The following is a 27,628-nucleotide window of genomic DNA, read 5'->3' as shown; positions in this document are numbered from 1 at the left end:
CCTACGTTGTGGACCAACGTAGTTATTACACGTTTAGATGTGCGACTGGGTTGGCCTCGCTGCACATTATCCCGCTTATTACACGCCCACACACTAACACACTAAGGACTTGACTCCCAATATTAATTTAAATGATTGTATTGACTTGAAAATGATCGTATTTCTTCCGCTAAGAAAGTAAACTCCGCTCCACGGCGCACCAACGGATGGAGCTTCGACAACAAGTGAATTTAGAATGAAGGCAGCTCTGACCAATGTTCTCTGTCCAAGTCTGTTCACAGCTTCCACAAACAAGTCCTTAAACCCGACAGAGCCCATACCGTGTTCCTGTTAGTGTTTACTTCCTGTCTTTCTGCTTCAGTTCATTTATTTGACTTCCAACGCTCTGTCTTTTAACCTCTTTCTTTCTCTCCCTTGATCCTCCTCAGCAAAGATCATTATTTGCAGTGGTTTGTTATAGAGTATCAATAACCTCTGAAATGTTCTTATTGACCAATCAGAATCAAGTATTAAACTAAGATGTGTAATAAATGCATAGAAAATATAATCTACAGACAAAAGCAGTGAAAGAACATCCCGATATACACAGGTGCACAAAGAGACAAAGAAACAACTCTCACAACAAACTCAATTTAAAATGGCACGACGACAATCATAAGATAACTTAACAAAGTAATGTCAGGCCTGGTGAATTGTTGTTGTACGGTGACTATGATGAAAGCTTTGTCACTCCGAGCATCATAGAGCATCCCTAGGGTGAAGGGTCGTCCCAGAGCAGCAACGGTCATTTGATCTGAGGCCATTTCTCCAACCTGTTGAGAAGAGACAACACAGACTTCAGAACCTGATTGAAACTTATGTTAAGGAGTAGGAGTGATGAGAGTTAATAACACTTGGAGTCTGACTCTCAACTGTGCTTAGTAATGCAGTATTTCCCTGCAGACACTAATCCAGCTGCTGTTTTACACAGAAAAGTAAAGTTTTTATTATAAATCTATATATATAGTCTGTTAGTCCTCACCTGGTGAAGTTGTGTAGATCAGCAGTTGGGTGAGAGTCTTCTGACTTCCAGCAGGAGCTTCAAGTCTGATGAAATGTGGTGTTGTGAGGTGACTTATATACTGTCAGATACTCTCCTCAACAGACCCCCTGTTCTCACACCTGAACACACCTGTCCAAACAGTTCTGACACTGATTGATAGTCTTTTCTGCCGACTTCTTTCATAACATGCTTCCAGAAATGACCTTATTCAAAGATGAAATGTGAAATACCAGCCATCTGCTCCAAAGCAATACAGAGAGATTAATAGTTCCATACATACATTAATGTATATACTATACAAACCCCAATTAAATGAAGTTGGGACGTTGTGTAAAACATAACTAAAAACAGAATACAATGATTTGAAAATCAAAAAACTTGAAATTATTCACTCATTTTAGGGTTAGGGTTACAACGAGTATTATTTAACATAAACAGTTTGAACGTAAAGCTGAAAATGATTCAGGTCATCTCGACCAAGATGCAATGCTTTAGGTAACTTTCACCAGTTTAACCAGTAATGCTCAGAACACAATAAGTAAGCCACCATTCACCAGATTACAATGAATATATACAATTTACCAGAATGCAATTGATATAAAGTCAATAGCAAGAAAACTATGGATTTTACCCCGTTAGTCAGAATATAGTGGATGAGACACTTCTTCCAGAATACAACATACTGTCTCTTGACATGTAAGGCTTACAGAATATTATTATTTATATGTTAAACAACATCATAGCATTCAATTCTCTGATAATCATAATTCCCATGACACACCCTAACCCTCAGGCACACTGTAAAAAAAAAAAACGGTAAAAATCTTGCAGCTGGTGCTTCCAAAAACTTACTGTCAAATTACAGTTAAATACCCTAATTACAATAATGGGAAAAAAACGTAAATTCACAGTAAATATAATTAATTTCCTTTACAGAGAAACACTGTTATTTTACAGGTATCTTCCCTTGTTTATTACGGACATAATTTAGAGTTAAGCATGTAAAAACTGTTATTTTACAGTTTTATCCTAAATTATTACGGTCAAACACCTTCAATAAAGTGACAGAACTTAAAGTTCAGCAGTGAAACACTGTTATTTTACAGGTTTATCTGCTCTTTTTACAGTCAATAACCTTTAATAAAAGTACAATACTAAAACTTCTACGGTCAAAAAACCCGCAAAAAAACGGTCAAATGACTGGGAGCAGCGGCTGCCAAACAAAAACCATAACATTAAATTAAAAATACTTTAACTGAAATAAAGTGCAAAAGCAATTAATTACAGGAATTGTCCTTAAAGATTTTACAGGAAAACACTTTCCTCTCTTTTCAAAATCCATTGTCTTACATTCAAATACCTTAAATAAAGTTCTGATGAGAAAAACAGTTCTTTACATTTTATTTTTTTTATTAAATTACATTTGTCAAACACTAAAATAAATACAGAACCTAAAGTTCTACAGCTAGAATACTGTTATCTTACAGCTTTCTAACATTTTCCAATCAAACAGGTTCAACCAAATGACATCACAAAATGTTCTGTCGGAAACAATTACTCTGAAAACTTAAAATATAAAAATATTTGTAGAATTATAGAACAACTAATGAATACAGCATTTCATATTTAAACATCATACTTATAAACAGTAGAAACAAAAAGTAAGTTACATTTTTTAAGATTACTTTGAAACATTCTCAACTGAAAATAACAGAAATTGCAAAATGGCAACATATGCTCACATTGTCAATTTGAAGGAGCAGTGTGGAGGATTTAGTACGTCTAACAATGGCAGGTTCCAACCAATGGATAGCTTGTTCACTCACCCTCCTATCCCAAGTTGTAGGATAATGAATATTGGCTGCAAAAAACTTGAGGCCCAATCATGTTTCCTCTGTCCATTCTGCGCTGCTGTAGACGTGGCAGTGCAACCTAGAGGACAAACAGATCAGAATCAGAAACGGGTTTATTGCCAGGTAGGTTCACACGTACGAGGAATTTCACTAGGTGTCGTGGTGCATACAAATAAAAAACAAAAATTAAAAAAAGTACACATTAAGAATATATTAAGAACATTGTAATAAAAATATAGTAAGATAGCAATAAAATAAAGCAGTAATTTACACCGAAATATAATGCAATAAATTATAGAATATAAAATATGTGCGTAAGCAATATTTAAACATTGCATTCAGGGCTCTCGACTAACTTTTTTATCCTCCCGGAACCGTCCCGAAATACAATCTAAGCCGTCCCGAAATTAATGTGGACCGTCCCGAATTTAAAATGTTAGTTTTTCTACATTATCATTAGTTAAAAATCATTCAAAGTGACCTTTAACATAAATAAAACATCATACAAATCATTAGATGATAATTCATCAACCTTTTTATTTGAGTAAATCATTCAATCACATAAACAAAGACCAAATATATTTAAACAAACACACAAATGAGAAAATTACTCTAATATTGAATCCAATCAAGTCCCATCCAATTAACAAAAAAAATCAACACTGTCCTGAAGACAGAACCCAGAGTAACCACTAACCAGGATGACAGTCTGTAAGCACAGCCAGGAGACCTTTAACGAATGGCCCCGCCCCCTCGCACACAGACGGGAGAGAGATCTCGTCTGGATTGGAAAAATCTCGAAAATACATCATAGACGCATGTTGTAGTCTTATTGCATATTACAAACGGAGTTGGTGAAACTAAACTGTGATATAATGTGTATGTAGCAATAACACATATGACATATTTTTTTAATGTCTCCAGTACCGATAAAAAGTCCGATAACGTCGGGGCTTAACGTTACACACTGTCTTTAATAATTCCGGCCCGGGGCCCGTTTAACACCGGGGCTCGGTAACCCATCCCTACATGGGGAGAGGCAGCATATTGCTGAGGACTAAATACGATGGAGAGTTCTCATCTCAGCCTTATTACCCATAGGGGATGAAGACGGAGTCAGTAATAAAGAGGCTGGCACTCCAGGGTCTGGTTCTGCTGTGCGTTTTTGTGATGTAACGGTAAAACATTTCAGAATTCCTCCACAGGATGCCATTGTACATCGCTCAACCCGCGAAATACACACACTCAGTAGGCTAACATAGCTAGACCAAATTCGCGGGCACAGCCAGCTGGGGCGGCTGGCTGACAGCCAGCGGCACGGCTGTAGCTAACATGTGTGTGTATTTCGCGGGTTTCTAAATGTTTTTGTGCGTGTGTGTTTATGTTGACAAGGAGGTTTAATAACTGTGTGCTACACAAAACGTGCAGTCGGTTTCATTTCATCGCCGTTTGTAGTAGAGTTAGCAGGGTATTTTTATTTTAACTCTCGTCCCAAATTCGTCCCAAAATTATTTTCTATCCTACCCCGACACTATTTTTTCGGCCCCGGGACGACGGGACGTCCTTAAGCTCGAGCCCTGATTGCATTATTTACCAATCCTGTGATCTCCATTATGTAATGCAGAGTCTGCGTTGTGGCTGAGGTAAAGTGTCAGTAGTGGGGGGCGGCCTTGTTGAGGTGGCGAGAGGTTTTGGTCCTGATGGAGAGGTTCTGGTCCTGATGGAGAGAGGTTCTGGTCCTGATGGAGAGAGGTTCTGGTCCTGATGGAGAGAGGTCTGGTCCTGATGGAGAGAGGTGTTGGTCCTGATGGAGAGAGGTGGTGGTCCTGATGGAGAGAGGTTTTGGTCCTGATGGAGAGAGGTTCTGGTCCTGATGGAGAGAGGTTCTGGTCCTGATGGAGAGAGGTTCTGGTCCTGATGGAGAGAGGTTCTGGTCCTGATGGAGAGAGGTTCTGGTCCTGATGGAGAGAGGTTTTGGTCCTGATGGAGAGAGGGTTCTGGTCCTGATGAAGAGGTTTTGGTCCTGATGGAGAGAGGTTCTGGATGGAGAGAGGTTCTGGATGGAGAGAGGTTCTGGATGGAGAGAGGTTCTGGTCCTGATGGAGAGGTTTTGGTCCTGATGGAGAGGTTTTGGTCCTGATGGAGAGAGGTTCTGGATGGAGAGAGGTTCTGGTCCTGATGGAGAGGTTTTGGTCCTGATCGAGAGGTTTTGGTCCTGATGGAGAGGTTTTGGTCCTGATGGAGAAAGGTTCTGGTCCTGATGGAGCGCGGAGGGGAGAGGAGTGAACAGTTTGTGTCCAGGGTGGGAGGGGTCGGCCACTATCTTCCCGCCTCAGGGTCCTGGAGGCGTGCAGGTCGTGGAGGGATGTAGGGGTGCAACAACTAATCGACTTAATCGATTACCAAATTAGTTGCCAACTAATTCAGTCGTCGATTCGTTGGTGACGTCATCACGTGTGTTTTACGCGCCGTTAAGCTCCAACGTTATTGGTCTTTTTATCGGTACTGGAGACATTTAAAAAAGATATGTCATATGTGTTATTGCTACATAAGCATTATATCGCAGTCTTAGTGTCGCCAACTCGTTTCTAACATGCAAAAAGACAAACAAATGCGTCTATGATGTATTTTTCGATCTTTCCAATCCAGACTTGATCTCTCTCTCTCCCGTCTGTGTGCGAGGGGGCGGGGCAGTTTACAACAACACAGCTGCTACATGCAGCAACACACGGCGGGGATGGCGGAGAGAACGCGCTCCGAGGTGGTTCAACTTTACCCGTCTCGATGCTCGTTGCCAAAAGTGCAATAAGAGTTTAGCATGTAAAGGCGGTAACACGAGCAATTTGTCTAAACATTTATCAAAAGTGCTCCACATGCAGACGGAGGAATGCACCGGGTTCCACTGTCTTTCTAGCAGCTCTGTAGCTCCGTCCACGAGTAACGTTTCCACGTCAGGTGTTATGTATGCTGGCAGCAACACACGGAGTTAACTACATTATACAAACATTAATGATTAGAGGAAACTGAGTTATTTATTTTGTTAAAGTTTCAGCTATTCTGTCATCAGATTATTTAATACGATTTGTTAAAACATTGTTGTTTCTTTTGATGTGAAATATTATTAATATTAAGTATTAATCTTTATTGTCTTCATTGTTAGTTTCCACATGCCTAAAACAACCTCAAGCTAAATCTAAAAGTTGATGGCTAAATAAGAGCGTTTGAGAAATTGTGCAAGGCATAATAGTCCGAATAGTCGATTAATCGTTTCATTAATCGATTATCAAATTAGTCGTTTGTTGCAGCCCTAGAGGGATGGCAGATTACAGCCGATCACCTTCTCTGCAGAGCGGATGACACGCTGCAGCCTGCCCTTATCCTTAGCTGTGGCTGCAGCGTACCAGATGGTGATGGAGTATCCTCGGCTGTGCTTTTTTGGTGAGGGAGCAGATGTTCTGCTCCCGTTTGAGGTCCTGGGCGATGATGGTGCCCAGGAAGCGGAAAGACTCCACAGCAGTTACTGGGGAGTCACACAGAGTGATGGGGGTGGGTGGGGCTGCGTTCTTCCTAAAGTCCACAACCATCTCCACTGCCTTGAGAGCGTTGAGCTCCAGGTGGTTTTCCCCACACCAGGTCACCAAATGGTCCATCTCCCACCTGTAGGCAGACTCGTCCCCACCAGAGATGAGTCCGATGAGGGTGGTGTCGAACTTCAGTAGCTTGACAGACTGGTGACTGGAGGTGCAGCGTGTTGTGTACAGGGAGAAGAGCAGAGAGGAAAGAACGCAAGCCTTGAGGGGAACCGGTGCTGATGGTCCGGGAGTCAGAGAGGTGTTTCCCCAGCCTCAAGTGCTGCTTCCTGTCAGACAGGAAGTCTGTGATCCACCTGCAGGTGGAGTCGGGCACGTGCAGCTGGGAGAACTTGTCCTGCAGCAGAGCCGGGAAGATGGTGTTGAAGGCGGAGCTGAAGACACAACAGGATCCTGGCGTAGGTTCCTGCTGTGTCCAGGTGCTGGAGGAGGAAGTGATAAACTATTAGTAAAACCATAATGATGGATATTTTTATCAGCAGCTGCCAATAGATCCCCTACATCTTGTATGATGGACCTTTGAAGCAGGGTTACACAAAACACACACAAAATTGTAAAACAGTTATTGAGAGCATCCCAAGGGCATTGATCCTATGCTAAACCTTCCAGAACACCAACTTTCTAATACCTTAGCAAACGACAACTAGCCGTTGGCAACGAATGTAATGCTTCAGCTTCCTACAACTTTAAAGCTGTGTGGACGTGGCTCTATGAAGAGTCGTTCATATTTTTCTCATTATTTCATAAGTTAGAAGGGGGGTAACAACAGTTACCTTTGTTAATTTTACCACTCGAGCCAAACTTGTGCGACTTGTTTCTGAAATCCCTTTCTCTTAAAGTGAATACATAAAATAAAAAAGAGTGGAGCTTACCCTAAAACTAACCACTGGATAGGGTTAACCCTAACCCAGGGGTGCCCAAACCAGTCGATCGCGGGGAGATTCCCAGTCGATCGTGAGATGTGTCTAAAAATAGAACAACAATATTCTGTTTTATCGTTAACGTCCTATAACATAATCTTCCCGTGCCAGGATAATGCACTTGAATGCACCCAAAGCTTTGTGATGGCCGGCGTGACCCCATGTGTCGGGCGTGGCTGGTGGGCAGTAGTTCGCTGACGTTGTCCATGTCAACAGGAGTGACAGTCCGCACACACCGCAGAAGCAAAAAAGCCCAAAATATATAATTTTCATTCACTCCGAGTGGGAGGATTGATTATTTTTGTATCTATTCCAATTCAAAGTCCATCTGTCTCATCTGCAATGCGAGCGTGGCTTTATCGAAGAAGGGTAATTTAGGAGCGGCATTTCAAAACAGGTGCACAAACGCTACGAGACGGAATTCCCTCCTAATTCTGCCCTACGCTCCAAAAGGGGAGGGGCCTGAAAGGACAGCTAAATGCACAGCAGTCCATTTTCACCAGGCCCAACAACAAGAGCAAGGCTGATACCAGAGCATCTTATCGTGCCGACGCGCTTTGGGGGACAGTAAAAATAACAGTAGCATTTCACAGGTTTTTGATATAATAAAAACTCAAGTTAGATACCGTTATTAATCTGCTGTAAGTTTTAGTTGTTTGAAACTCATTCATTATAATTATTGTACAAAATTGTATAAGAATGCAAACTTAAATTGATTATAGTCTATTATCAGTGCATGACATTAAGGATTTTGGGGAGATGGCCCTGTGGGCCATCTAAGCTAATTTACAGATGGCCCTGAGCCCAGTAGAGATTGCCCTGAAAAATGCGCGCGGACGAAATGGCACGAAGGGTTTGGGGGGCCTCCGTCCCCCTAGAAAATTTAGATTTTTGCAGGTCTTAGATGCTGTCTGGTGCATTCTCTAGACTGAATTATAAGATGAACCACCACAATATTGTATTGTACAATTTCAATTTTATTCTTCATTTCACTTGTTTTGTTCTTGTTTGTGTTTTGCTCGCTTGCATGCCCTGCATAGCTATAAGAAACACTTAAGTTGTTGGTCCAAGACCACTTTCCATCTGATGAAGGCAAATGCCTTCATCAGATGGAAAAAAGTAGAAAACATTACATTCAGTTATAATGCCAAACAAACATTATTTACACTATTATGGCCCCTGTTCAAAATGTTTGTAATGTTATCTACTGTAAGTTGGTCGAACGAATGCCTCCTCATCCGGAAGCTGACAGAGCAGACCCGAGCAGCAGTCGAGAGGAGCCGAGCGCATCCGCGAAGCACACAAAAATGGCGACGTCATAGTTCCCATTAGCCGGCAAATTCTAAATGTCCGGTCAAAAATAATTCCCTTTAGCGCAATACCGCTTCAGTTGCGCCACTTATGTGACAGACAAAAGAGTATGTGACAGACGAGAATAGTCAATTCTAATGTCTAACACGTAATGTGGAGAAAGAGATGTCCTGGATGGGTTGATTGTGCGTTGATCTGTTGGTAATGCCTCGGGGTTCCGGTGGGCATGTAAACAAATACATAATGCTGCGCTATACTTTGTGGCCTCACCCAGTTGCATAGCGACACTTATTGTGTAGGTGTCTTTTAATAAACAGGTAGTCATATCATTAGCTAGAACTAGCTGAATCTGATCGATATGGACATAAACGCGAGTGAAGTCTAATCTGACGGGAGAGAGATATCAGCTGCTGCTGACGAGTCGACACGCAGCTCTGCATGATCACATGCAGCGGTGAGCGGACAAAACACACACTTCAGGTTAGAATATCACACGTAGCTATTTTAATTACCTCTCAAACTACCTAAACTAGTTATAGATATGTTTAGTTTTACTGTCGGGTCACTCATTACTGGATCCGCAAGCTGCATGATACTGGCACAATAGATTGCCCGATCGGGCAACCAGCAGGTGAGGCTTCATTGCCCGAGCTAAATACTAGATGGCCCCGGGCCATCGGGCAGTCCTTAATGTCGAGCCCTGATTATCAATTCAGGTTAAGAAACTAGTGTTGCTTGCATCCTATTTTAAAGGCATTTCTTTTTATACTCGACTAAAATGCAACAAAAAAAGGGTTTGATTCTATTAATTTTGTCTTTTTTATTGCACTTTGGCAGCAGATTCCTGAGTAGCTTCAGATCTGAGTTGTCTTATTAGTAAGCCTCATTTTAATGGCAAAGAAAGGGTTCAGAGTCTTTTCTTTGTTCCTGAGTCATATGTGGCAGCACTGTTCAATGTTTCTTGAACATGACCCACTGTAGTGACGTGTGAATAAACTCCAACTCTGTATCAACAGCACTGTTGTGTAACTTCAGTTAAATACTTGTATGTGTGTAGATTAGAAAGAGGTAAGATAAAGGATCTGCAGTATTTTATGAAGTATTCATCGTACAAAGGTCAGTTTTATACAAGTAGAAGTGTGTATTTATACCTGGTAGTAGGCTGTCAGTAATGGCTACGCCTCTCTATTTGGACTGGTAGATCTCGGCAGACTGGCAACTTTAAAAGTAGCTCTCGGTTCAAAAAAGGTTGGGCACCCCTGCCCTAACCCATATATTTTTTTTTATTATTATTATTTTTTTAAATATATATATAGCACCAAATTGCAACAAATCTATATCTACGGTCACTTTTCACATTGAACATGAGCTCTTTTATTAAATAAACTAAACGCTTTCATTTTAAGTTGAGTTTAGCATTTTTGACCCTAAGAAACACTGATGCATTAATCAATAACAATAATCCACAGCTCCTCTCTCTCAGGGTTCTTACACCTTTTCCAAAATCAAATTCAAGCACTTTTCAAGCATTTTCAAGGTGCATTTTCCAGCTTTTCAAGCATCTTACAGCTGTTGTAAATTACATATTTATATACACATACTCAAATGATTATTTCCCTACCTCACATTAAATCAGATGGTCTTTATGCTATAAACAAACAAATGTGTGTTTCGTGATAGCCTTCTACACGAGGATGAAAAATTAAAGAAAAGAAAACTAAGTTTAATATTTCAAAATGAGTGACCCATCTGTATGTCCCATATAACCTGTCTGAGCCGATATAAAACAATCAGCCAAATAACTTTTCAATACATTATTGATTACTATTTTTGAGGTACTTTTAGGTTGGCAGTAAACACAAGTCAGAGGTACATGGTGTACTTCTACTCCACTACAGTTCAGAGGTACATGGTGTACTTCTACTCCACTACAGTTCAGAGGTACATGGTGTACTTCTACTCCACTACATGTATTTAATACCTTTAGTTACTTCACAGATGTGGATGAATGATGTGAAATCTAATCAAGTGTTAAATCAGACTTTAGTTCCACCTGGAGTAAATCCACCAGCTACCCTGCAGTATACAAAGTACTTCAAACTAGCTGCTCCTTCACCAGCTTTGAGAACACTTTCATGATCAATCATTATAAAACATATCATATATATTATTCTGAAATGGATCAATCTGCACAACGACTACTTTTACTGTCTTTCACTATATTTTGATGAGAATACTTTTCTACTTTCACTTGAGGAACATTTTGAATGCAGGACTTTTACTGTAACAGAGTATTCCTACACTCTGGTACTTCTACTTTGACTCAAGTACAAGATCGAGTACTTATTCCACCTCTGGTAGCGTATTAGTCTGAATTGTAGCTACAAAATTACGCAGAGCTGCATAGAGCTGCACCTGACTTATACATCTGCAAAGGAAGACTGTGTTCATTCTACAATTACATGGGATTAAAGCAAAATGTAGTTTTACTTGTATAATACTTCAATTTTATATAAAAGACAGTTTGTTTTCAAATAAACAAAGTATTGGCTTTCAGAATATTAAACTTGTTTCGGCAAATTCAGATGATAAATACAGCTTTGAAGCTTCGGCATAATTACAAGCAGAGAACGGACTAATGTAACATCACAGCAAGCATAACAACAGCCGGTGTTTACACACACACACACACACACACACACACACACACACACACACACACACACACACACACACACACACACACACACACACACACACACACACACACACACACACACACACACACACACACACACACACACACACACACACACACACACACACACACACACACACACACAACACACACACACACACACACACACAAACGAAAACGTGTCTTCGGGTCAATGTGACTGATTTCGAGAGAGCAAGTCACATTTGGTTTAGGCACGAAACATACTACCAGTAGAAATACATTGCTTTTCAAATCGCTGTGTGTCGAATCAATAGATTATATTTCGTTGACTTATAACACGAAATGCCTTGAGTGCTTCATCCTCTGAACACCACACGATGGCGACTGTAACGCACATAACATAGGTTACGCTCCTCTGAAATGATTGTCCCCTGCAATTATTATTATCCCTCAATCGAGTTCGCTATTCAGCTCGCTAACGTTAGCTTAAACAAACATAACATGCAACGTTAGCCTAATCTAAAATGCTCTACTACGGCGTACCTTTCATGTGGCTCGTCAGCGCAGACTCTCGCATCGTTATTTTTGCAAACTTTGCAGGAGGCTACTCGTGGGCTTGACCCTCGTCTTAGCCATGGCTTGTATTTGTCTTCTGCTAGCCAACGCTCGTTGAAACAGCAACCTCCTGGCACACAGTCATCTATCACTCTCATCAGAATGCCCAGGTCACACGTAACACAAACACTTGAAGGTCGCGCGCACAGCGCGGGAAGGTGCAGCGGAGCTATTTTATGTAGAAGCGAAGCAATTATTTTCTTTTAATCTAAAAAGCGAACTATTCAGTCAGACAGCAATTTATTGTAAAAGTAAAGCATTTACATTTTCAAGCACTTTATCTCAATTTCAAGCACCATTCCCAAAATTCAAGCACTTTCCCAACCTTGAAAACACCACGTCAAATTTCAAGCATTTTCAAGGATTTCAAGCACCCGTACGAACCCTGCTCTCTGCTCCAGAGGATTTAACCTCTTAAGCCCCACGGACCCGAGCTCGGGTCCGAAAATGCTATATATGTAGCAACAGTGCTATATCTGAAGTGTCATTCATGAAACTATTAATATTCCATACCCATCTGACCGGAGGAAACTTGGCTTACTGACGATACGAAAAAAAATCGAAAAATAAGTCTCACAAGAAGCCTCTAAATGACCCCATGTCAAAAAACGGGCAATTTGCTATGTCTGCTTATAACTCACAAAAACGATCATTTATAATTCATCCTTTCCGCACAAACAACACATTTTCTGAAAGCTGAGATTCCACAGATTCCATGGGTGTACACCCCATCACTACAGGCACAACATTAACCGAGCTGGCAGCCACAACATAGCAAGTAAACAATATCAGTTTTCAAATCCCTGACAATAATTAGGTCTTACCTTGGCTGTTTTGTGATCAAAAGTTGTGTTCAAAGGAATAAAAACGCTGCTCAGGGTTAATCCAATGTCTCTTGTCACTTTAAAATGATTACTGAGAATCAATCCTTTCATTCACGGCAGAAGAGTAGGTCCAACGATTAACAGTCCGTGGATTCAGCTGCGGGAGCTGCTTTTTACGCATAGCTCCCCCTCCGCAGGCATGACGTATTTACGTAATTTGAAACTGCTACTCGATTCGATTGGCTCTAACGATTCAAAAAAGGTGTCAATCATCCAAATCGACCAATGGGTTCCAGAGATAGGAGTTTGCGTAAGTATAAATAAAGGCAATAGAGCTGATTTACGCACGACCCAGTCTTTGTACGCTGCATACTAGGCTATAGCGTAGCATAGCATGTCCCGCGGCGACAGGAGAGCAGAGAACGGCAGATCGATCAGCGAAACAGCAGGATTTGTTTTCTTTGTCTTCATCGTAGCAATGGCAGCCAGAAAGAAGACTTTTTTGTCCGTCGAGGAGGCATTGGACATCGTATTTCAGGACTCTCCGTCGGAAGATAGTGATCTCGTCACGCACGAAGGGGACAGTAATGACTCTGATTATGAACCTCCGTCACCGGAAAGGTAATCTCTCTGTTTGTATCTATTACTTATTTATTTGGTGTAAGAGTATTCATCTGTTTTTATCTTTTTGTTATTTATTTGGTGTAAGAGTGTATTCATCTATAGTAATTTCATACACGTGACAATAACACGACGGCATCCATCTTGTGATATAATGTTCTTTCACACACTCAACAACAAAGAAGATGGATGCCGTTTCTTGTTCTTGTTGTTGAAAAATACAAGACATGTTGAATTTAACACGGTATTACATTTCATTTAGCTGACGCTTTTATCCAAAGTGACTTACAACTAAATATATATACATATATATATATATATATATATATATATACATACATACATATACACATATATATACATATACATATACATATATATACATATACATACATATACACATATATATACATATATATACACATATATGTGTGTGTGTGTACATATATACACATACACATATATATATATATATATACACATATATATACATATATATATACACATATATATACATATATATATACATACACACATATATATATATATATACACACATATATATGACAGACAGAATATTAATATTAAATATTGAACAGATTATATGAACCCCGTCTCACATAATTTACACGGTATACATTTTGAGTGATATAATGTTATTTCACACACTCAAAATTGATGTTCTGCTGTTGTTGTAAAGAAATTATTTCTGATTTGAGTTACATTTTTGAAAGTACAAGCCAGAGAATTAATCTATTTGTTTTTTTCCACATTTGTTTTCACAGTGAGGAAGGCGATGAGGATATGGCGTCTGGATGCCCGAGTATTATGGGGAAGATGCCACCAAGGTCAGGAGGTACTGCAGGAGGTGCTCTGATGCTGGCAACTGAAGGGTGAAGACACCTGTGTACTGCAGGAAGTGTGAGGTCCCTCTGTGCTGCACTACCAAACATAACTTTTACAGGGCATGGCATGACTTACTGGAGTAACACTGTAACATTCAGGGTTTGTATAAAGTTGTTTTTTTACCCAAAAAATGCTTGTTGTATAGTGTGTTGCTAATTTTTTTTAATAAATCTGCTCCAGTTGGAGTCAAATGTTTCCTAAGTTTCCTCATTTTTATTGTGCAAGTAACATGCATCTCATGCAAAGAGGGAAACACACACACACACTTAATTATTTATTTATTTATTAACAATAATTTTTATTTTTTTTTATGGAATGAATACCTATAGTGATAATTAAATGTTGTACAATGATTTTTACAGTCTGGTACCTGAAAAAGGTTAAATGGCACTGATGGAACCAAATGTACCCAAATGTGCCCAAACCTTAGTCCGCTTGGACTTTTTTTTTGCTAAATCTCTCTAAAAAGGTCAATTCTCACTTGTTTTGCCTCAATCTTGATACAGGGTACTTATTATATGTTATACTTTGGATTCCTATAGCTTTTAGGCTACTAACCCATCATTCAAGGGTGGTTTTCACTATAAGTAATGGGTTTTATTTGGGCGGAAACAAAATGTACACTTTTTGACTATGTTCCATCTGGATTTACTCTGACACTGAAACATCTTTATTGATTCCGACACTTCTACATCCAACTCACAGATGTGACCTTGCTTTGATAAAAGAAATTATTCATATAACCCTTTTAGAAGTTAAGTTATAGTCCTTTGTTTTGGGCATGTCATTTTCGAACCTGAAAAACAGGCTTGGGGCTTAAGAGGTTAAAGAATATATGAGCAGTAAACCTAGGGGAAACACTGACATTCAATATTATGTTAGACACAAGTTAGTTATTACTCACATATCAAAGTATTTTCATCTGCAAGATGGAAGAATAGCTGGGTGCTGCCTGGAGAGACTGATGAGAGGGACACAGGCTGGCGTCAGCAGCTTTCCACACAAAGCCATCACATGTTCTGTTCCATAGTCTTCACTGTCCACTGGTGCTCTGTCAAAAGAGTGAACATCACAGCTGTCATGGTAACCCTTTGTTACACAACATACAACCAACATGCAAAAGTGACCCAAATTAGTTTAAATTGTAAATATCTTTGCAATAAATTACTTCCAGGAATTCCTCAATTAACCTGTTTTTGATCAACACCAATTCTAATTTTCATTTTTACTTTCTTTAAAATAAAAATCATGTTTGTATCACTACACTTCTAAGGCACAACATGGGTAAACAATTATCCGTATTATTTCCTATGTTATTTCATGCATGGCTGAGTGTTTCTTTAAATACATTGTTTTTTATTACCACAAATCATTATTTTAATTCTCCAGTTCTAATTGATGAACTAAAATAGTTTATGCCAAGTGTGATACAAAAGCAAAAAAATAAAAGATACTTTAATGATAATTTTGCTAAAATAATAATTTTAGCAGAGATTTGGACCAGGCATGTATGATGTAGTAATACAACAACTATTTTAGTTCACACAATGTGACATTAGCTAGTCATATTAGCTTGTAATATAGAGCAGAGCTAACTAGCAAGTTAGCCAAACGTTAGTGGTTAGCAGTTTATGCTATCATAGCTGTTGGCTACTGAACATTAACAAACTGGATTCCGCTGTAAAAAAGCTGTGAAACTTTACAATAAGATTGGCGACAACACTGTGACACCCTGCTGCACGTTTATGTGTAATCGTCCCGCGTTGGAGACAAGAGGATGGCAGCACTGCACTATGCATTAAGCTAACGTTAGCAGCCACCTTGTTAACCTGTATAGCCCGATTGTCCCGCCGGTGGGACATCTTGCAAGAAACAGCATCTCAGGACTTCTTAAAATGTAACAACCTATTAATGATGCTTACCCACTTAACGGGAAGAAACTCAGCTAACTGACGATATTAACCATTTTTAACTAAACGAAACACAAGTCAAGCTAACGGGGCTAACGCTACTTTAGCACATAACTGGCAAAAGCGATCTTTTTTACTTCATGCTATCTGCACAAACGTATCATATGAAAGCTGAGATTCCACAGATTCCCTTAACATATATGTCTCATCACTCAAAACTCACTGAACTAGAAGAAGAAACGTAACCTTAAATACACAATTAAACATTCACAAACTAAGGATTATCTAAATACATGTTTAACTCCATTAAAGTTGCAGGACTCACCAGATCTCAAGTCTTCTGTTCTCTGTTGACGTCCCGATGCCCATATTTAACGTGTAGATGTAAAACTATTCCGATATTAGTCCATAAACTCGTGAGCAGACATACAGACAGCTGTAGCTCCGCAGGAGAGCCGCTCAAACTGACGTGGAAGTTTCAAATTGGATTGGAAGGCGCGGACAGTGCTCATTGGCAGGTTTTTTCGATGACGTTTATATCAACCAATCAGGAGTGTTGTGGACTCATTCCAATCCTGCTTATCTTGTCTGCCGTTGTATGGCTGGATTCCATTTTAAGTGCCGTAGCTTTTTACATACATTTTACGTATTTTTTTATTTGACACTTTTTTTTACAGTTAACTATTTTAGTATACTATGAAAACTACTTTATTTACACAAAATCATTTTTGGGTATTTCTGCAAGATATTACATTTTTTGTGAAGATGTATACATTTATTTAACATTTTAGAGATGTTTTATAATAAGATTTATTTTTATTCTACAACAGTACAGAATACAGTTATTTTTAGTTTTTTTACATTTTGTTACATTAATTTTAAGGTTTTACTGCAACAAAAAAAAAAAGTTGCCTTCATTTTACATGCAGTAAAATTATGTGTATTTTATGTGTTTTTACATAGAAATCAATGTAATTTAACATTCAAGACAATTAAACAATGGAATTATCCTGTAAAAAACGATAATTTCTCATCAAACCAATTTACAGAATAAAACCTTTATTTATTTTTCAATAAAACTAATTTACTGTATTTGTATGGTATTTACACGTAATATAGAAAAACAAGAAAGGTCTGTAAAATAATACAGTACATTTCTGTGAAAAAACTTTTTTTACAGTGCAGTCCAATGAGATGCCAACACTCCCTTCATGCGTCAATTCAACCTGACTGACACCATCAATCAGAAAGATGAAAATCTACTGTGTCCTGGGAATCCAGGTGCAAAGCGTGTCCTTGGAATCCAGGTGCAAAGCATGTCCTTGGAATCCAGGTGCAAAGCATGTCCTTGGAATCCAGGTGCATCTTGTACATGAGGGGGAGGGTCTTCTTGATAAGGAAATACTTATGATATACATAGAACCTAAGATTCACTTTCATGCATAGATTAGTGTTTATAAAATGTACCAAGAATAATAATATTGTTGACCAAAAAATCCTCTTTGCAACTTTCCATAAAAGATGTATCTATGGGGAAAGTGTTGCAGTCAAAGAACCTTAGAAGTTTAATATTAATTTAGATTTGACAAAACAACATAATTAAAACTATAACATAATATAAAACACTTTCTTAAAATAAAACAACAACAACTGGCCCTCAGTGTAAAGTCAGGTCTCTTTATTAAAGCACAGAGTGAACATATCCAGATGTTGAAGTGTTATAGGAATCTGATGTTGCTTCATCAGCAATATTTCCAACTACATGGTGTTAACAGTGATTCTCTCAAACAAAACAAGTTCTGCATTTTTATTCATGAGCTGTGAGTTCTGCACAAAGAAGGAAATAAACAAATGCTGAAATAAGTGATAGGATATTCCCAACATAATCAAAATGATACATTTAACAAAACAGATATTCTTTGTCTTTGACTTAAACTATGATTTCATATGTCATCATTCTAATGTTGATAAAGCATGTCTAATCTTGACCTCAACAGAGAAACCCACCCACACCGGTTTCATGAGAGAAAAGACTCCTCTTGTGTTCTCTAAATATAACTCGCTTTAAAAAAAGACAAAGCAAAAGCAATTGGCTCTTGAAGAACCTTATGTCCTAAAATAATGAGCATAAATTCAACAGAATAAGCAACTATGTTTCCCCATTATGTTTATATTGTATTTCAACATCAGTTTTGACAGAGCGATTGCCGGATATATAATGCTTGAGTATATGTTACTACGATAGAAAGTTCCTATGAAGAAATATTGTTCAACTGTTCGTAAAGCATCGACTTTAAACAGTTTGAGAAGATGATGAAATCAACATTCACTGAAAACAAGTCACTTTTTTATATCCTCATTTGTTCTCGTCCCTCTGGGTTTGAATGAATGTGTGATTCTGTGGAGCACGTTAAAGTTAGAATGGGATGTTAGGTTGCCATATCAAACTTTAGAGCGACCAAGAAGCTAAGAGTTCTTCATCATTGCCTTAGTGGGAGGAGTTGGGACATGTTGACCTCTCAGGTGTTCAACAGGTTTACCCGCTTCACACCAGACAATAACTGCACACAATGTTAATGAATGGGAACTCTAACCAGAGTACAGTGAAGACCACTCCCCAGAGTACTTCATCATATAAGCTAAATTATTGAAAGCAATAATAAAACATTCCCCTGTCCCTCTTTGAATGCATTTTTTATTTTGTGAAGCAAGTTTAAGTTAAATTGGGATGTTATAGGTTTCCATTTTAAACTTTAGGCAGACCAAGAATGGCCGACTGTGTGTAGATGTGTGTGAACGTTAGGCTACTGAGCAGGTGTGTGACAGCCTCTGCCTCTATGAATGTGTGTGAATGGCTGCCAATGTAAAAGCGCTTTGATGGGTCGTAAAGACTGGAAAGGCGCTGTATGAATCCAGTTAATTTACAATTCAACTGGACACAGGTAGGCATAGTTGGAATCAAAATGAGCCCTGAGGCCTGGGAGAAGAGGCGCAGTGAATGTGGTGCGAAAGGTGTACAGGTGAGTCAGTGTGTGGCCGGAGACTCCGTAGAAGGACAACGTGCCAGCAGGCCAGTCCAGATACAACCCGAATCTACTGAACTCACCAATGGGATAAGGTACATGCCACTCCAGCTTGCGGGCATGGAATGCCTTAAGTTTGGCTTCATTGCCGAAACACCAGCATGCTGGATCAAACCAAAACTTGCTGTTTATTCTGTCAACTCCCTTGTATGAAACAGCAGCAAACACACACTCATTGCCAGTGGTACTCCACTCTACCTCCCAGTAATGGCACCCAGATAACTCCTCTTTGCACAACACCTGTGGGTCTGATCTATACCTCTCTGGGTGAGAAGGATAATCATGCCATGCTCCATTTGTTGCCTTTTTGTTTCCGTCAGACAGAGTGAGACGGTTGTGGGCAGTGTTTGGGTCCAGATGGAGATCACAGGCATCTGATGGAGAAAACATAACAAAGTATCTTATCAGTAACTTTGATGGTCAAACTGCTGGAGAACTCACATTTTTTACTCAAAAAAGCCTGACTTACACCAGATCAGATCTCTCTTGTCTGTGATGGTCTCCACAGAAGAAGGCTTTTGGCGTTGAAAGTCTTCATTGACCAGCTGGCCTTTCTTGTAGTGGTAGATGCTTGCTCCTTTGTAGTTGTCATTGGTTTTGGCCGTTATGAGGAAACGGAATTTGCTGTTGTTCTTCAGCCCTTTGGAAGCACCCTGTAAAGATGTGGCTTTTTCTCTCATTGATTTCAGAACTTCATCGGAGTAGTACCACTCCTCTTCATGGGTACTTCCTAACTTGGTTGATTTCAAGAAGTCAGCCATCTCATCAAGGTAGATATCACCCTTTAGCATGGAGGTGAAAACAAAGCACAGAACATCCTCTACACCTGAAGCAAAGACCTCTCTGTCCAGCTCGTTCTGGTTCAGGACGATCTTTACTCCCTCCATGGTGTCGACACAGGACTTGATGACGTTGATTTCTCTCTCTTTGTTACTCAGCCACTTGTTTAGTTTTTCATGGTTGAATGGTGACTTGTGCCCGTCTTCAAAGACTTTTTCCAGTGAGCTCTCCTCTTCCTTTCCTTCTCGGATGGAGGGAAGTTTCTCTGCCATGGCTTGCTGGATGTTGGTTTTATAATAACCACACAGTTTGAGGAAAGTGCTCAACTCTTCGTGAAGCACGGGGAAACTCTCTACCACTTTGTCTTCCAGAGAATCGTTGCATCTCATTTGTGTTTCCCTTAACTCCTCCAGAGCTTCCTGTGCCTTCCTCACTAACTCAATGCTGATATCTGTCCTCACCCCAGTAGCTGCAGGTTCAAACAGTTTCAGCGTCATCAGCCAGACCTTCACTGGGACTGAATTCTCTCCCTTTGTTCCCAGTAGCTGTGGAAGTTCTACATAGGTCTGCACTGCATCTTTAAATGTTGCTGGGATGCTTTCAAGAATGAAGTCTCCGTAGAATTTGCAGGAGAATTTCTCAGTCAGGGCTTTCTCTTCATCAGTCAGCTTGAGTTTAACACTTCCCTCAATATCTAAAGCAGGAATCTTCTTTATCACAGCGTGCATGCTGCCCTGGATGTCCTGAACCTCGCTGGCTTCTAACTTCTCACTGTCAAACACAAAGAAGGCATTTGCCCCATACACGATGCCTGTGACTACATGAGTCGCCCAGCCATTCTTGATGAGATCTGTTTGTTGTTGGCTCATCGCTTTGAGTTGAGTCATTGACAACTGTTTGAAGTTGGTGGTAGCTTTGTACTGAAACGTCACTCTGCTCTGATTCTTGAATTTCTTCTCATCATTCAGATATTTGGCAGATCCTCCAACTTCTATCAGTCCACTCATGAAACTGAGCTTCAGAGAAGCTTCAATATCCATCAGAGTGGACTTGGATTCGGTGGTATCAGATCCAGAGACTTCAAAATGACTGCTGTGTTTAGAGCTCTCAGTGACGCTGGCTTGTAGAACTTTATCGTCCCATAATTTTAAACCTAAAGAAATTGGAAAGCATAAGTTACCTGATAAAGCAGGGCGAAACTTTCTTTAAATAAACAGAAACAAATAATTCAGCATCTTGTCCATGAAATATGTGTGGGCCGGTCAGACTGCAGTCTAAAGCTCATGTGGACAGTTTCAAATAACTCTCACTGCCAGAAGACAAAAGGTCCACAGTGCTGACATTTAGATAAACAAACTTACCAGAGGCCCAATCATTCAACCTGTCAGTCGGCTGATTAGCAAGCCATCGTTAGCTATTTAGCTAGCACACGTTAGCTTTTTAACTATCAAACATTATCTATCTTTCTATCTGTAAATCAGATTAGTTAACGTCAGCTATATATCTACCTAGCTGGCTAGCTTACCTTGGCTACCTATCTTAAAAGCTACCGCCAAATTGGTGGCTCACGTAATGTAAATATGAGTTATTATTTAACCCCCTATGGTTAGACTTGCAGTTCGGACCTGTGTCTAGGTTCAGGCAGTGAGAGCCATTACAAAAACATTGCTGATGTGTTCTTTTTTCCTCACAGCTCCAAACATCAACGTACATTCTGAAATATTTTGAATACGTTTTTGGGATGAAATCATCACATATCGGTAACTGAAATAGTTTCTCGCCTGAAAAACTGTAATAGTTTGTAGCAACAATCACAAACTAATCTTAAACATGGATAAGGGTACTGTCAAAAGTGTCATATTTCACAAAGGGAAAGTAAACCATAATAATAGACAAATAGGAAAAACCTAACCCTACATCCATGAGTTCAAACACATTATCCAGACTTAACATAGTTCATAGTTAATTAAAACTGTCAAATGCAGGAGGACCAGCAAGTAAAAAACTCCCCTCAGAATGTAAATGTGTGAATGAAAGGGTTCACAATATTACTGCCAATAATATATAATTCAACACGTCAAGCAGGCGTAGGCTACCTTCAGACAGTGTGGGTTTATTATTAGGGTCTGAGAACAGAGGTCGGAGAAGACCCTATTCTAATCAAACCTGCAAAACACACAAAAACATTGGGAAAGAGACGGGCGAAAGGACAGAAACACTCCTCACAACATGGGGGACACACGTGCGCACACAGACGGGCGAATTGCGCAATTCATTATTGATATCGACGATAGGATTATTCTTATTATTATGATTTTCATTTCCCACTTTGAACGGAAATTTGACCCCCAGAACATATATAAAAACTCTACAAATGTTGCACGCGCGTCAGGATTGGTGAAAATGTGAAAATAGGTATAATAAATTCCGGTTTTAACGTAATCTCCCACCACTTTCACGTAAACAAACAAATGTTACTGCTGTTACTCCCATGGACATTGTCCGATCGGCCTGAAACTACCCACGTTTGCTAATGACCGAGTCCGTAAAACATCTGCGTGGCGCGTCGACGTGCGGACAACAGCGAATCTGCGCGGATTGTCGAAGACCCGCTCATCGCTGCTTGCAGCTTCAATTATTATAATTGTTTTAATTAGAAACCCTAAAATCAGCTGCTGCATGAATGAAAGTATGAAAAAAAAACTTATAATGCATATAGTCTGGGCCACTGTAACTTCACAACCCCCAAAGTGTTGCACGGTAATAAAGTCATTTGAAGTAAACCCTTTAATTTCTTCATATCTGTGTAATATTATTACACGATCCGTGCACCAAGCTTAGATTGTTCAGTAGACGATGCTTTTACATGAGTGGATAAAAACGTGAGAGGCTCTGGAGCAGGTAATGTGTTCAGCATAAGTTACAAAGAAGAGTTAACCCTGAAGTTACTGTGCTAACAATGATATGTGCATGGGAGGCGGGGGTCACACCCATCTTAAAACTCAACCCTTTATATTAATAACATTTCAGAAGAAAATGCTAGTTAAACAGAAAGGGTGTTTGTATCCCTAGTCCATAGGCAATAGTTAAAAGCACAATAATTATGAATTAAAGTCCAGAGAATACAATCAAACATCAAAAGCAGTGAATAAATATAAAATATCGAGATACAAATGGAAACTGCACTACATAGAGACAATAGGATCACCTCTAAAAACCACACAATGTCATTACAATAAAATGTTAAGTCTAGACTCTAGAGCAGGGGTTCTCAAAGTGCGGCCCGCGGGCCAATGGCGGCCCTCGGACATGTTTCTGGCGGCCCGCGATAGTTAATGTGACACGCTGAAATGCATGCGTTATATTTTAATCCTCCATGGTTGTATCTAGTAAGAATTAGAATGAGTAGCTTTCCAGCGGTATCTCCTGTGAGACTGTAACCAGGGCACAGCAGCCAATATGGCCGCTCAAAAGCAGCTTGACTTTACACTGTGTGGGATTGGTGGATTTGTGTGTCCGTCAAGGAAATCTCGGCCGGCAGCCATCGTCTGAAATGACCAATGGACATCGAGAAATCACTAAGGGCCTACCCACCAAGTAAAAAAAAACATAAACCACGTGTCTCCCATCAGTTTACGTCTTTGAGGAGAAAGAGAGAGACAGATAAAATGGCTAAAAAAAACTTTACAGTTGCCGACTTCGCTAGAGATTTTTTTCGCTAGCAGCAGTGAAGATAGAGCCTCAGAACCTGAAGTCTTCGACTCTTCTGAAGAAGAAGAATACAAAGACAACAACAAGGATCCATTTGGTCATGGGTAAGTGTAAATATTACAGTAATAGTGTACTGGCAATGTGGGGGGAATACCGCGAAAATGAACAATAGGTTTATTGATATATATTTTTTATCGATAGTCATGAACTTTTTATTGGGACAAAATAGACTCTCCATTAGCAAACGTTTACTCTGTGTTAACGTTATGTTGGTGTGTAAAAGTGAGATTACATGTGTAGATGATTAAATTAATCATGTATTCATCCCACAACGGAGACATTTACAGTGACATGTTTTTGCCATCGATTATTTTATCATACTGTTCTGTACAGATGAGACTTTGTCATAGATGTATTTATATGTGTGCCTGTTATTATTTTACCGTCCTGTACAGATGAGACTTTGTCATAGATTTATTTATATGTGTGCCTGTTATTATTTTACCGTCCTGTACAGATGAGACTTTGTAATCAGATGTAGCCTATGTATATGTGTGTCTGTGATTTTATACTGAATGTAAAGTAACTGGAAATACCTGTGCGTGTGTGTGTGTTTGTGTGTGTGTGTGTGTGTGTGTGAGAGAGAGAGAGAGAGAGAGAGAGAGAGAGAGAGAGAGAGAGAGAGAGAGAGAGAGAGAGAGAGAGAGAGAGCGAGAGAGAGGAGAGAGAGAGAGAGAGAGAGAGAGAGAGAGAGAGAGAGAGCGAGAGAGACTCCTTCTGCAACCTCCCAACTTTATTTTTATGTGTGCATTGTTATTTGTGCTTGAGCAACATTTTACTTGAACTTTATTTCAATGAAATTAGTTGTAATTATTGTCCTACACAGGCGGCGTTTATCCAGCAGCCACAACATCCATCTGTGCCTGCCCCCAGGTCAAGATCTACTGTGGCTCAAGGGCCTTCACCAGAACCATCACCACCAAGGACCAGCAGACCAGCATCACTACAGCTGCCTCCACCTCCATCTGCGGCTGCCACCAGGTCAAGATACACCTCAGCACAAAGGCTCCACCACAGCCATCACCTTCAACCCAGCCAGCAAGGAGGTCTCGTGGAGGTCTCGTATAGCACTTGTACACCCCACCTACACAGCAGCCCATGCACCATCACCCCCATCTTCACAGCAGCCAGACCCAATGTCTTGGAAGACAGACAAAGACCGTGACACTGTCTTGACATTTATAATGAATAGTTGGTTGAAAGTTCTGATGTTCAATATTGTAAATAGTGAGATTTTCCAGTTTCTTATATTTATATAAATAGTTGGTTGAAAAAAACATATTTATAATAAATTGTTGGTTGAAAAAAAAAGGTTGAATGCTCAATTTGTATTTGTACACATCACATGAACCTTGGTATGTAATATGAAGTCCTTATTCAGTCCTGATGTATCTCAGTCCCTGCTGTGGTGAAAGTAGAGTGATAAACACCTGTTTTACTCAAAATTTGAATTTAATGTTTTTCATTTTAGACATGAATAACACATTTATATACAGTGTAATTCAAATATTTCACTGCTTTTGTGATCCTAGGACTTTGGTAACCAAATCTAAAACACCAAAACAATTCGATCACATAAGTACATTTGTGTTTTCACAAGAGTTTTGAAGATTTTCCAAAAATCGGATTTCACATTTTAAACTTTTGAGCTACTTATCTCATCAAACAGTGCTCTAAGGTGAGTAATTTGCATATATAGCAAGACCAGAGATTGTCCTGAACATTTTGATATTTAACACATGGGGTGCCATGTTAGAAGAAATACATTTAAAAGGTGATTTAAGAAAACATCTAAAAATCGAGAAAATACCCTTAGACTCCAGAGGGTTAAGAATGGTAAAACTGCGCCCCCTGGGTTGTCATTCCTAAATTATGAATGACAGTTTGTGGAAAGTTTGCTAGAATACTGGTTGCATGGCAACTAGGCATCTCACGAGTTGCGGTAATTGGTTAGTACAATAAAGAAAGGATTTGTTTTGGAATTATTTTGTGTTCCGATTTTTCTTGGGCGGCCCTCAATCCAATATTGGGTACCTAAATTGGCCCTCACTCATAAAAACTTTGAGAACCCCTGCTCTAGAGGATATTATGTATGTTGAGACTTTTATGAAGTTTTGTGACAGAAAATAAATAACACTAACGTGACTGTCACAGTTGGTAAACTCTACTTACATTTTCACAACAGGCAGAAATATTTTAGAAATTATTTTTTAAATATCAAAGTAGTCAAAGTCAAGTCTTACCTGGGACCAGTTCATCTTTCCGGGCATCATAGAGCATCCCTAGGGTGAAGGGTCTTCCGAGGGCAGCAACGTTCATGAGATCTAAGTCCATTTGTTCAACCTGTTGAGAAGAAACAGCACAGACTTCAGAAACCGATTTAAACTTTTGTTAAGAAGTATTGAACGTTGACATTGTATTGTGGCTACAAATGCAGTATATCCCTGCAGACACTAATCTAGCAGCTGTTTTACAAAGAAAAGTAAAGTTTTTATAATAAATGTGTGTTCGTCTGTTAGTCCTCACCTGGTGAAGTTGTGTAGATCAGCAGAGTTGGGTGAGGGTCTTCTGACTTCCAGCAGGAGCTTCAAGTCTGATGAAATGTGATGTTGTGAGGTGACTTATATACTGTCAGATACTCTCCTCCCCTGACGTCCTGTTGTCACTCCTGAACACACCTGCCAAAACATTTCCCAATGTGACCTGCCTAACAGGCTGTAACGGCTTCCTCAGAATTATGCTATGACCATGTTATAAACAGATAGACAGAAAGTCCACTGTGCTCGGGATGCAGTATTTCCACAGACAAGAAAGAACATGTCTTAAACGGGTGACATCAGTAATACCAAGTCACCTGTTACAAAGAAATAAAGGATAGCATTTCATCTAGTTGTTTTTACAGACATCCTGTACCTGTGCAGACAGTGATATAAGATGTGATATACTGTAATCTACTGCGCATGAATAGTTGAATAGTTTCCAGATTATGTAATTCAGTTTTATGAGTAACTTCTAAAAAAAGGGAATGAAGGCACACAACGGCCGACTTGTTTATGTTTACTTTATATTCCACACATGGGGTGGAATGAAAGGGGCCTACTTTTTAATTCCAAAGTAAGGCTTTCAAAAGTAGGTTTCTGAGTTGTACTTCCTTGATTACTCTGACCTCATTATGTGACAATTATATTTCAGAATGTCGCTCATTCACCACCCCAAAGGTAATGCACTTTATGTTAGAGCTCCTCCACATGATCGTATGATGTCACTTCCTGTTAAGAGAGGAATTGCTGATACTTAACATGGCATCGCCAGCTTCATTTGAACGAGATCTAATCAATACATTTCTGAGACCTTGAAATCATCTTCAAGATCAGTTATCACCAGAAGAACCTGGAGCATATCATGTGGAAATGTAAAGTGCTCTGTAATGGATCATCAGCACAAAGCACCAAGTACAACATCTGACCAAATTCAAGATGGCCGCCTTGTTGTGGACCATATGTTTGACCAACTAGGGTCAGGGTTACAACGAGTCTTTTGAATATTATTCTAACATAAACAGTTTGAAAGTAAAGCTGAAAATGATTCAGGTCATCTCGACCAAGATGCAATGCTTTAGGTAACTTTCACCAGTTTAACCAGTAATGCTCAGAACACAATAAGTAAGCCACCATTCACCAGATTACAATGAATATATACAATTTACCAGAATGCAATTGATA

At 39.5% G+C, this 27,628-nt stretch overlaps 1 protein-coding gene and 1 long non-coding RNA gene across 2 annotated transcripts; both read right to left on the bottom strand.

Annotated features, from left to right (window-relative positions):
* Nucleotides 1–6,869: 6,869 nt before the first annotated feature.
* LOC117533139 lies at nucleotides 6,870–16,730 on the bottom strand. The gene is made up of 3 exons (XR_004567015.1): nucleotides 16,598–16,730; nucleotides 15,267–15,413; nucleotides 6,870–6,907 (listed from the first exon to the last, which is right to left on the bottom strand). It is a non-coding gene; the product is annotated as an uncharacterized LOC117533139 (long non-coding RNA).
* Nucleotides 16,731–18,065: 1,335 nt separating this feature from the next.
* LOC117533144 (stonustoxin subunit beta-like) lies at nucleotides 18,066–26,572 on the bottom strand. Its single transcript, XM_034196780.1, has 4 exons — nucleotides 26,433–26,572; nucleotides 26,150–26,249; nucleotides 19,825–21,288; nucleotides 18,066–19,729 (listed from the first exon to the last, which is right to left on the bottom strand). The coding sequence occupies exons 2-4, from the start codon at nucleotides 26,238–26,240 to the stop codon at nucleotides 19,194–19,196; spliced, it is 2,091 nt and encodes a 696-aa protein (XP_034052671.1). The 5' UTR covers nucleotides 26,241–26,249; nucleotides 26,433–26,572; the 3' UTR covers nucleotides 18,066–19,193.
* Between the last annotated feature and the right edge of the window lie 1,056 nt (nucleotides 26,573–27,628).

The sequence above is a fragment of the Gymnodraco acuticeps genome, unplaced genomic scaffold (assembly GCF_902827175.1).
Source record: "Gymnodraco acuticeps unplaced genomic scaffold, fGymAcu1.1, whole genome shotgun sequence".
In the NCBI taxonomy this organism is placed as follows: Eukaryota; Metazoa; Chordata; class Actinopteri; order Perciformes; family Bathydraconidae; genus Gymnodraco; species Gymnodraco acuticeps.
This window is presented reverse-complemented; position numbering and strand designations above follow the sequence as displayed.

What these genes read in the sequence shown, in the direction of transcription:
- LOC117533144 (XM_034196780.1), bottom strand. Translation starts at nt 26,240, where the DNA reads ATGGACTTAGATCTCATGAACGTTGCTGCCCTCGGAAGACCCTTCACC. An exon ending in GAAAGATGAACTGGTCCCAG is followed by an intron (nt 21,289 to 26,149) that starts GTAAGACTTGAC and finishes CAATTTCTTTAG; the next exon opens with GTTTAAAATTATGGGACGAT. An exon ending in CAAGAGAGATCTGATCTGGT is followed by an intron (nt 19,730 to 19,824) that starts GTAAGTCAGGCT and finishes TTTCTCCATCAG; the next exon opens with ATGCCTGTGATCTCCATCTG.